We start from the raw sequence: 11,919 nt of genomic DNA on the forward strand, positions 1-11,919 counted from the left end.
ACCTTTTCAATAATTATTTTCAGTGTAAATGTGTGTGCTCTCTGAGGCCCTCTGGTGGCTGCTCAGTCTGATTACAGGCTGTTTATATTCTACATTCACAACAGTTTAACTCAATATTCCTTTGAAATCTGAACTAAACATGTTTGACACTAAGAATTTAGTCTTATATTGTATTTCTTAAACATTTTCTTCATATATTTGTGTCTTTTCCAGGCAGGATGGATGTAAGTACCACCTCCCCAAACATGGTCGCTCAGATGGTAAGAACATATCTACATGTTGTTTAATTGTATATTTTTCCTGCTTTTGCATCGTCAAGTTGGTCTCCTCTGTTCTCTCCACTCTGTCTCTCCCCCATTACTCCATCTTGAACTCCCCCTCACCTCCTCCTCCTCCTCCTCCTCCTCCTCCTCCTCCTCCGCCCCAGACCCCTGACCCCATGGACCCTCTGTGTGGGGGGTGTGTCTCCTCCGGCTCTGTACCTCAGCCCAGTGCGATGTGGCCGGTTCAGGCTTCAGGTTCCTCTTTCCCTGCTTGGCCTGGGACGTCCACACAGTTCACCCCCGCGGCTCCAGTGGTCCAACCCGCCGCCCCCTGCTGGACGGGACAGCCAGGTACAGACACAGAGAGAAACTTACAAGGGAAATACTTGGGATTTGGAAGTAATATGAACTAAAAAAAGGTTTAGTATCAACGTTAAAAGGTACATTATGCAACTTTTTGTCTTTGTCTTCATTAATCTGCTCTAAATTAATAAAAATGAAATAAATCAGGTAGTGGTTAACGCACTTTTCACATGTTTTTACTCGTTTAAGCTAAAAAAAAAAGGAGTGGAAAGAAGAAAACTTATTAAATCCCACCTCTATCTTCCATTAGAACATAAATTAAATGCTTTGTTTACACTGAGTCTGATGAACAACAACAAAAAACTGCTTGTTTCCAGGGAGATATTACTGCCTTGCCATGTTCCACAGTATGACATTAAAGTTTTGCACATAATCCGGCCAAGTTAGAAGGCAGATCTGTGGAAAGGCGAACATCAGAGTAAAAGTGCGTGTTTTTGAAGTTGTTTAGCAATAAAACGAAGCACTAGCATCTCCAGAAAAGGTACAAATTGCAACTTTAAATCAGAGCTTTTTTTTCCAGAGTGTTTAAACGTGTTCTAGTTGTTTCTCCTCAACATTTACTCGCCTGAAATATTTGGAGTAATCTTTAATCGCTTATTTTCAAGACGCCATTTTGCCCCGTTTTTACCTCCACGGTGACACGCCCACTGTGACACGCCCACTGTGACACGCCCACTATGACACGCCCCACTGTGACACGCCCACTATGACACGCCCCACTGCGACACGCCCACTGTGACACGCCCACTGTGACACGCCCCCTGTGACGTCCGCTCTTCCTTCTCCAGTTTTATTTTCTTAATCGTTGATACTCGTAGGATTCTGCAGCGTCGCGTCGTCATTTTGGTACAAATGTTTTCAAAAAAGCGCTGCTCTAGTGTGACGTGCATCTGTCCATAGGGGGCGCTACAGCATTAGTGCGATGACGTTTACGGCGACGTCAGCTCCTATTGGACACCGCAGTTTTCTAACGTGGAAGTCAGCGGATTTGTTTCTTTTATCCATTGGTTTTAGACGAATATTGTGATTTAAAATGTGTAAATTATAATGAAACCATGAGAACCATAGAGACACAAGCGCAATAGGACAGATTTAAAATTTATTGGATTGTCGCTGAGGAGAGAGAGTGCATTTAAACTCATCACATACAGACTGTCAATCTAAACGTACTTTAAATATTTTTCATGTTTTTCGTCCTAAAAACAAACTTGCTTCTCTTTTTCCTCACATCTCCAGATATGACTCCGTGCTGGAGCGTCCCCTCTTCGCAGCAGATGCCCTCCCCTGTCCTGGCGCCTGCCCCCGTGCCCATGTCCGTGCCCATGTCCGTGCCCGCCCCTGCCCCTCCTCCTGCCCCCATGATGGTCCAAGCTCCACAGATGGTCCCGGCCCAAGCAGTGGTCCAAACCCCCATGGTAATGCTGCTCAAATGATAATAAAATGATAATAAAATGATAATAAAACCGTTTTACTGTGAGCATTTGTAGGAGCGGAGAGATGTTTTTCATTATAGTGCAAACAAGGAAAACATTTGAAATCCATTATAATCCAATTGGAATGAAAACATTTCTCTAGAAAAAGGGATGGAAACACAAATGGCTTAAACCAAACAGAATTTTCATAAACAAAAAAAGTACGATTTCCACAGATGGCAAACAACATAACAATGACTTCCATATTAAGAGTTAAATATAAAATGTATTCTTTCTAGAACTTGGTACAATTTTTTGCAGAATTCCATCGCAATTCTCTGACCTAAAGCTGTTAAGCTCTGAAAAAAAGTATTATTTACTTATTTATTTATTTATTTATCTATTTATTTATTTATTTATCGATCTATTTTTATTTATTTATCTATATTTATTTATTTATCTATTTATTTATTTATCTATTTATTGATTTATCTATCTATTTATTTAGCTATCCATTTATTTTTTTTATTTATTTATCTATATTTATTTATTTATCTATTTATTTAGTTAGTCTAAAAACAAAAAACGAATCGATAAGCCAACTCTGACTATCACTGATTCACGTGAAAACAGTTTCTGAATGCGTTTTAACTTTGTTTTATCTTTAATCTTTAATTTATCTAACAATACACTATCTAACTTTTCTTTTTATGCAGATGACACAAATATGCTAAGCGCAGGTCAGATCTGTGGAAGGGGCAAGCCCATTCACAATAAAATATTTTCAAAGTATTTATTTTAGAAGTTAAATTGAACAAATGTAAGATTTAACAAGGCACAGTAGAAAAGTTGTATTGCTAAGTGCATCTTTAAAAAAATAAATAAAGGTGAAAAAAAATCAAACGTTGAACTTTAAAGGGTCCACTTATTTTTATCTATTTATTTATCATTTTTTGTATTTATCTGTATTTATTTATCTATTTATTTATTAATCTATTTATTTTTTATTGATCTATTTATTTTTATGTATATATTCATTTTTGTAATCTATTTATTTATATTTTTTTTATTTATCTGTATTTATTTATCTATTTAATTATTTATTCATCTATTTATTTTTTTATTTATCTATTTATCCATCTATCTATTTATCTATTTATTTTTATGTATATATTCATTTTTTTTAATCTATCTATCTATTTATTAATTATTTTGAATATTTCTTTACATATTTCTAGGTCTCGGTCCCTGCCGTGGCTCCGCCTCCCGCCATGGTCCAGACTCCTGCCCCGGTCCAGCCCTGTCCCACTCAGACCTGCTGGACCCCCTCCGCTCCGGTGGTAAACCAGATGCCCGCCCAAGTATCCGCCCCCATGTCCGCCCCAGTGCCCTCTACCGTCCCCGCTCCTGTCCTGACCCCTGCCCCCCTCACCGCACCCGTCGCAGCGCCCTCCTCTGGCCAGCGCCCGTACATCTGGCCCCCGCGTCCCAGCTGGTACCACCCGGGGCAGTCTGGATGGCCCGGGCAGCACCCGAACTTCCTGCCCCCGAACTGGCTCCCACCCACCTCAGGGCCTCTGGTGAGTTTAAGCCGACTGTCGGGGTGAATTATGTCAGTGTTTCCGGCCAATCAGGGTCCACGAGCTTTTATTATTCTACTTCAGATGGTTTCAGATAAGGGTCATATGTCAAAAAATGAATACTGTATTTTCCAGGCTATAAGTCGCTCTGGAGTATAAGTCACACCAGCAAAAAATGCACAATAATGAAGAAAAAAACACATATAAGTCGCATTTTTGGGGGGATTTATTTTACAAAATCCAAGACCAAGAACAGACATTTTATCTTTAAAGTCAAGTTAAAATAATAATAATAAAATGTGGAACAACAGGCTGAATATCAGTACATCACGCTAACGTAACACATTTATATTTATTCAGCTCCATGAAGCACAGACAGAACTGAACACGTGTCTGGTTTGTTAACGTAAGATATTAACAGTTAATCAGATAAATAAAGAATAAAAACAAGCAACGAGTTTACTCTGGATCTCACTCCAAATCAATAAATCCACTGAATTCTTCGTCCTCGGTGTCGCGTCTGAACATCTACGCCAACTCTGGAGGAAGATGAAGCGGCGTGTAGTAAATACTGGTACAAGTCTAAAGCGCCCTCGTGTGGTTCTCCGTGTGAAAATAACGAAAATGTGACATTATATATTTTAATAATTTCACATATAAGTCGCACCCCCGGACAAACTATGAAAAAAGTGACGCTTACAGTCTGGATGAATGTTTGTTTTGAGGGACTTAAATGTGGAAAAGTGCTGTATAAAAGTGTGACCTTGATCATTTACCATTTTCTCTCGTGGTTAAATCCAGCTGTCACTCACTCGGGGGCGGGGCTGAGGCCGACCAATGAGGAGCGAGTGGGAAAAAAAGGTCTTTGTTTTTCGAGCACAGAGCTGCATTCAAGAGAAAATCAGTGAATCACATGCGACGATTTCACCAAAAAAGCAGATGGTCAGAGGGATGAGCTCACGAGGCACTGCCCAGACCGAGTCTCAGATTATACATTTGGGTGGTACATTTTTCTCCTTTAAGAATGTTTTGGAGAATTTCATGACATAATGAAACATGTCCAACAAAAAAAAAACTATAAATTTGAACGTAGAGGGAAAGTGAACATTTTTTACTCGACATGGGATGTGTTTCTGGAGTATTTTAAGAAACAGGTGATTATGCAAGTACAGAGTATGTTACCTGAACCCTGCCCCTCATTTATTTATTTATTTATTTATGTATTTATTTATTTATATATTTATTTGTTTATGTATTTATTTATTTATGTATTTATTTATTTATGTATGTATTTATTTATTTATTTATGTGTTTATGTATTTATTTATTATTTTAATTTTATTATTTTTTATGTGTCTATTGTCTTATTTATGTAATTACTTTGTATATTTATTATTATTATTATTGTATTATTATTATTATTATTATTATTATTATCTTATTATTTTATTAATTATTTGATTTTTTACTTAACCAATAAAAAACTTTAATAAAAAAAATAAAATAAATAAATACATAAAAAATAATAATGTTTTGAAGAATGTCAATATAATTAAAATATAATAGTAATAATTGACAACATACTGCTGGTAAATTGTCACATTTTTATACAGCGCTTTTCATCTTCAGAACACTTTACATCCAGGAACCACTCACACGTTCACTCACACATTCACTCACACGTTCACACACCAGTGCACACAGACACTGGGGCGAGGGGGGTTAAGTGTCTTGCTCAAGGACACAGCAGCAGCAGCTTTGGAGGATTTAACTCAAGGATTCAATCTAATTTAACCCATCTGATTTGTCTTGTCTCTGAGTTCGTGGGGCTCCAGACAAAAACAGTTGTGAATCTCTGGATCACTGCACAGAACAGCCAAACTCACATTAAATCTATTTTTGTGTTGATTTTCAGAGCGTGCCGTACAATCTGAACCTGTCCAGAGGAGTATATGACAAAATGATGATGACCATCGTGGGACAGGTCAAACCGGACGCTAAAATGTGAGTACAGCAGGACTGAAGAGAAGTGACTCACTGATGATCGTGGTTATACAGGTCACAATAGAACAGAAACTAAAACACAAAAACAGTGGCAATGTTAGAGTTTCAGTCCAAAAAGTGTTTCTATGTCTCTTTAAAGGTCCATATTACACTGCTCCGCTGTGTTTTTAATCTCCACACACCTTCACTACAATCATTTGCCCTGGAATTGCTAATATTTACTGAACTAAAGGTAAAAGGAGGTGTTCACTTTGAAAACTACCACCTGATGACATCACAAGGTGGAACAGAGCGTTTTGAGCTTTGCAGATGTTACAGACTAATAATAAAGTGTGACTCAAACATGTGAATGAAACAAAACACAACTCCAGGTCTGTTTTTGAGGAGGTGACAGCGTTAGAACACGACTTAAATCTCACAAGAGTCAGTTTGGTCTGATATAGGACCAGATCAAAACTATACATGTTTAATACTGAAGAATTATTATTATTTTATTTTATTTTGCATTTTTGTTGTTATTATTTTATTTTATTTTGCATTTTTGTTTTTATTATTTGTATTTTATTTTGCATTTTTGTTATTATTTTTATTTTATATTTTTGTTATTATTTTTATTTTACATTTTTGTTGTTATTATTTTTATTTTACATTTTTGTTATTATTTTTATTTTATTTTATTTTACATTTTTGTTGTTATTATTTTATTTTACATTTTTGTTGTTATTTTATTTTACATTTTTGTTGTTATTTTATTTTACATTTTTGTTGTTATTATTTTATTTTATTTTACATTTTTGTTGTTTTTATTTTATTTATTTATTTATTTATTACTACCACTACCACTTGATGACATCACAAGGTGGAACAGAGCGTTTTGAGCTTTGGAAATGTTGCCAAACTAATAATACAGAGTTGTGGATGAAACAAAACACGACTCCAGGTCTGTTTTTTGACGAGGTGACACTTTTATAACACGACTTAAACCTCCCAAGAGTCAGTTTGTACGTAATATAGGGCCTTTAAAGACGCACTACGTAACTTTTCTTTGCTTGGAATGTCCCACAGTATGGCAAAGTTACTCATATTTATTCAAATACGGTTGTTTTTATTGGTCAAACACATGCGTTCTTACTGTGAGGTGGGTCGTCTCTCCACAGATCTGACCTGTAATACATAGTGCACCTTTTAACACAATGATTCAGAAAGTTTGATTTAAAATGGACATGAATAAAAGAAAGTTAAAGTCTTTACTGTTTTGTTATAGTGTCAGGAATCGAAAAACAAAATTAATATCATGATGAATACTTTCCATTTAGTTCATAATCTGTTTTTTTTATGTTTTTTTTTCTCGCAGGTTCACCGTAAACTTCCTCAAAGGGAACGACATCGCGTTCCACATCAACCCTCGCTTCAACGACGGCGGCAAACAGGTGCTGGTCCGGAACCATAAAGTGGGCGATCGCTGGGGCCCCGAAGAGAGGGACCTGAAGGGAGCGTTTCCGTTCGCCAAGGGGAGTCCATTTGAGGTGAGGACGGGGGGAGAGTGAGCGGGGGCCGTTTGAGAAAAGTCAGGACCGTTATTGACCAACTAAAGGGTCAGTGGTCCCCATAGACTGTATATAGAAACGGACAAAGCTAACCTGCTCGCCGCCGCGTTTCGTCTCCGTCAGACTCGTCGTTTTGGTCTTAAATGTTCGTATTAACCCTCTACATGATCCTGGGGTTTTTATTTCACTATTGTGTCTGTAAATCAAGATATGAACATTAAAAACAGACGAATCAGACGCCGCGTTTCCCCGACGTCGCTCCTGTTAGCGTTAGCAACAGGTTTGATTGACAGCTTTCCTCTTTCTTCTGTACCACTCTCTCCTCCTCCCTCTTTCCTCTCTCGCTACCATTCTTCGCTCCTTCCCTCTTCTTTCTGCCACTCTCCCCCTTTCTTTCCTCCCTCCCTCCCTCATCTTTCCTCTCTCTCTTCCCCCCCTCCCACCTCCCTCTCTCTTTTCTCTCTCCCTCTCTACCACTCTTTTGTCCCTCTCTCTTTCCTCTCTTCCTCTCTCCGCCCTCCCACACTTCCCTCTTTCCTTTCTACCACTCTCCTCCTCTTTCCTCCCTCATCTTTCCTCTCTCTTCCCCCCCTCCTACCTCCCTCTCTTTCTCTCTCCCTTTCTACCACTCGTTTGTCCCTCTCTCTTTCCTCTCTTCCTCTCTCCGCCCTCCCACTCTTTCCTCTCTACCCTCCCTCCCTCATCTTTCCTCTCTTCCCCCCTCCTACCTCCCTCTCTCTTTTCTCTCTCCCTCTCTACCACTCTTTTGTCCCTCTTTCCTCTCTCCCACTCTTTCCTCTCTACTACTCTCCTCCTTTTCTCCCCCCTTTCCTTCCTCCCCCTTTCCTTCCTCTCTACCACTCTCCTCCTCTCTTTCCTCCCTCTCTCACTATCACTCTTTCCTCCCTCCCTCATCTTTCCTCTCTCTCTTCCCCCCCTACCTCCCTCTCTCTTTTCTCTCTCCCTCTCTACCACTCTTTTGTCCCTCTCTCTTTCCGCTCTTCCTCTCTCCTCCCTCCCACTCTTTCCTCTCTTTTCCTCCCCTTTCACTCTCCTCCTTTTCTCCCCCCTTTCCTTCCTCCCTCTCTCCCTCTCTCCTCCTCTTAAATATGTCTAAGATCTGAACATTAATAACAGACAAATCAGTCGCCTTCTTTTCCGTCGCTCCCGCTAGCGTTAGCAACAGGTTTGATTGACAGCGTTGCTAAGCGCCCGCTCCCTGCTGAACCAGTGGTGCGGGCTTGAAGGGGCGTTACCTTCAACAAGCTCGCTTCTGATTGGCTCTTCGGTTGCTATGACACTCGCGGTCGGAATTCCAAATATAGAACTCGTCTCCAAATTAGCCGCTATAACTGCTAGCCTTGATTAGCTTGACGCTGTGGGTGACGTCGCACTCACTCAGTCCACTTCTTTATACAGTCTATGGTCGTCCCGGGCCACAGATTTGGACCCTTTCCTTACTAATTTACATTAGAGGGGGGCCCATGTCAGATTTTTTACCCCAGGCCCCCAAATTTCCGTTGATTTACACCAAAACTCAAAGAAACTCAAAGCTCACTCGTTTTTTCCAGACACATTCTTGAACATGTTTTCATTCGGTTTGGACAGGAAAAGGTTTAACTTTGCTAAAAAAATGTATATAAAAATTTGTGAAACCAAAATTTTGAACTGAACGGCACGGTTTATGTTTTATGATTAACGTCAAATCATCTCAAATAACTTCTAAATATAAAAGAATGAACGCAGAAATCCAAAGTTAATGAGTTCTGGAACAGTCTTTTTTGGATCTTCGTGGTAGAAAACATTATAAATAAGCTCTAGTGTCAGGATTATATGTAGTAAAAGAAAAATGTATCTGTTATTTGGACAAAAAGTCGTAGGAGTGAAGACGTTTGGCTGCTCATCCAAGCCGCGGCTTGGATGAGCAGCCAAACGTCTTCACTCCTACGACTTCCTTCGTCCAGTTACAGATTCACGTTCCAGTTTCAGGTTTAAACTTTTATAAAAACATAAAAACCACAGTGTGTTTGACTGACCCCAGCTTCTGTTTACACTTCACGTTTGGCAGAGGAAGTGGAAAGACGTTTGGGCAGGCTCCTTGACCACTGGAGGTCAGTATAGGGCTGTGCTGTTGTTTTACTCTGTCCTAAAACACAATCCACTTCACGATAAGATGACAAAAGGAAGAAATGCTCCACAGTATGGCATTAAATGTATCTGTTTTGAATTTATTTAAGCGCAGATGCTTCTATTCTGCGCTGACGTACTTTGAAAAACATGTATTTTTACTGTTAGTGCGGTCACATCTTTATTGAATTTGACCTGTGCTGTCCCCATTAAGACGGATACGTTTAATGCCATACCGTGGAACATTCTAAGCAAAGTATATACATGTCTGTGGAGGCGAAAAGGTAAACAGGTGGTGGGTTCTTAGTTCTAACTTAAAACATTGTAAATACCGTATTTTCTGGACTATAAGTGGCCGGGGGTGCGACTTATACTACAATTTGTATGTGAAATATATGTTTTTTTCTTCATTATTATGCATTTTTTGGCTGGTGTTACTTATACTCCAAAGAGACTTATACCCCGGAGCGACTTATACTCCGGTTAGATTTATACTCCGGTGAGACTTATACTCCGGTGAGACTTATACTTTGGAGCGACTTATACTTCGGTGCGACTTATACTTCGGTGAGACTTATACTTCGGTGAGACTTATACTTCGGTGAGACTTATACTTCGGTGAGACTTATACTTCGGTGAGACTTATACTTCGGTGAGACTTATACTCCTGTGCGACTTATACTTCGGAGCGGCTTATACTTTGGAGCGACTTATACTTCGGTGCGACTTATACTCCTGTGCGACTTATACTCCGGTGCGACTTATACTTTGGAGCGACTTATACTTCAGTGAGACTTATACTTCGGTGAGACTTATACTTCGGTGAGACTTATACTTCGGTGAGACTTATACTTCGGTGAGACTTATACTCCGGAGCGACTTATACTCCGGTGAGACTTATACTCCGGTGAGACTTATACTCCGGTGAGACTTATACTCCGGTGAGACTTATACTCCTGTGAGACTTATACTCCGGTGCGACTTATACTTCGGTGAGACTTATACTTCGGTGAGACTTATACTTCGGTGAGACTTATACTCCTGTGCGACTTATACTCCGGTGCGACTTATACTTTGGAGCGACTTATACTTCGGTGAGACTTATACTTCGGTGAGACTTATACTTCGGTGAGACTTATACTTCGGTGAGACTTATACTTCGGTGAGACTTATACTCCTGTGCGACTTATACTTCGGAGCGGCTTATACTTCGGTGCGACTTATACTCCTGTGCGACTTATACTCCTGTGCGACTTATACTCCGGAGTGACTTATACTCCTGTGCGACTTATACTTCGGAGCGGCTTATACTTCGGAGCGGCTTATACTTCGGAGCGACTTATACTCCTGCGCGACTTATACTTCGGAGCGACTTATATTCCGGTGAGATTTATACTCCGGTGCGACTTATACTTCGGTGCGACTTATACTTTGGAGCGACTTATACTTCGGAGTGACTTATACTCCGGTGAGACTTATACTCCGGAGCGATTTATACTCCTGTGCGAATTATACTCCTGTGCGAATTATACTCCTGTGCGAATTATATTCCGGTGAGACTTATACTCCGGTGAGACTTATACTCCGGAGCGATTTATACTCCTGTGCGAATTATACTCCTGTGCGAATTATACTCCTGTGCGAATTATACTCCGGTGAGACTTATACTTCGGTGAGACTTATACTCCCGTGCGACTTATACTCCGGAGCGATTTATACTCCGGAGCGACTTATACTCCCGTGCGACTTATACTCCGGTGAGACTTATACTCCAGAAAATACGGTACAAACAGGCACTGCTAATTTTAAAACAGAAGTAGACTCCTCCCAGATTATAACATTTTGCACATGAGCGCTCCTCCATCTTGTGTTTGTGTTGAAGTGGGCGTGGCCTGTGCAGTGGGCGTGGCCTGAGCGGTGGGACCCGTTGGCGCTGATGGATCTGCTCTTCTCCCTGTTTTCCAGATGAAGATCCTGTGCACCCACGAGTCGTTCAGGGTGGCGGTGAACAACATTCCCCTGTTTGAGTTTAAGCACCGCGTCGCCGAGCTCAACCAGGTCAACCGCATCAACATCCTGCACGACGTCGTCCTCAACTACGTCCACGTGGAGACGCTGCCGTAGCAACGCGTCAGGTCACTTTAGGCGGTACAAGTTATGGATCAAAAACATCACGTCTTTAGCCTCGTAGCGTAACTGTCCAAGTCGTTTTCTCTTTTCTGATCTGCGTTTTAATGAGTTCTTCTTTAAATGGAAACACTCCGTTCCACCTTGTGATGTCATACGGTGAAACAGGAAGTGCTCCAGTGTGTTTTTAAACTCCACACACCTTCACTAGAATCATTTGGATCATTCCCGCTCTAGAATTGCCACTTATCTCTCCTGAACTGAAGGTAAAAGGAGCTGTTAACTTGAAAACCACCACTTGATGACATCACAAGGTGGAACAGAGCGTTTTGAGCTTTGGAGATGTTACAGACTAATAATAAAGTGCGACTCAAACATGTGTGAATGAAACAAAAACTCAACTCCAGGTCTGTTTTTGAAGAGGAAACAGCGTTAGAACACGACTTAAACCTCACGAGAGTCAGTTTTGCGTGATATTGTTTCGGCGAAAATGCAA

General features: G+C 40.3%; 1 protein-coding gene across 1 annotated transcript; it reads left to right on the top strand.

Annotated features, from left to right (window-relative positions):
- Window positions 1-218: 218 nt before the first annotated feature.
- On the top strand, window positions 219-11,451 carry LOC117392571 (galectin-3). The gene is made up of 7 exons (XM_033990664.2): window positions 219-260; window positions 428-614; window positions 1,863-2,041; window positions 3,277-3,618; window positions 5,534-5,622; window positions 6,977-7,148; window positions 11,262-11,451. Exons 1-7 carry the CDS (start codon window positions 219-221, stop codon window positions 11,418-11,420), a joined length of 1,170 nt encoding a protein of 389 aa, XP_033846555.2. The 3' UTR covers window positions 11,421-11,451.
- The last annotated feature ends 468 nt before the right edge of the window (window positions 11,452-11,919 follow it).

Source organism: Periophthalmus magnuspinnatus, chromosome 24 (genome assembly GCF_009829125.3).
Source record: "Periophthalmus magnuspinnatus isolate fPerMag1 chromosome 24, fPerMag1.2.pri, whole genome shotgun sequence".
Taxonomy (NCBI): domain Eukaryota; kingdom Metazoa; phylum Chordata; class Actinopteri; order Gobiiformes; family Gobiidae; genus Periophthalmus; species Periophthalmus magnuspinnatus.

What these genes read in the sequence shown, in the direction of transcription:
- LOC117392571 (XM_033990664.2), top strand. Translation starts at nt 219, where the DNA reads ATGGATGTAAGTACCACCTCCCCAAACATGGTCGCTCAGATG. An exon ending in CTGCTGGACGGGACAGCCAG is followed by an intron (nt 615 to 1,862) that starts GTACAGACACAG and finishes TCACATCTCCAG; the next exon opens with ATATGACTCCGTGCTGGAGC. An exon ending in CCAAGGGGAGTCCATTTGAG is followed by an intron (nt 7,149 to 11,261) that starts GTGAGGACGGGG and finishes CCTGTTTTCCAG; the next exon opens with ATGAAGATCCTGTGCACCCA.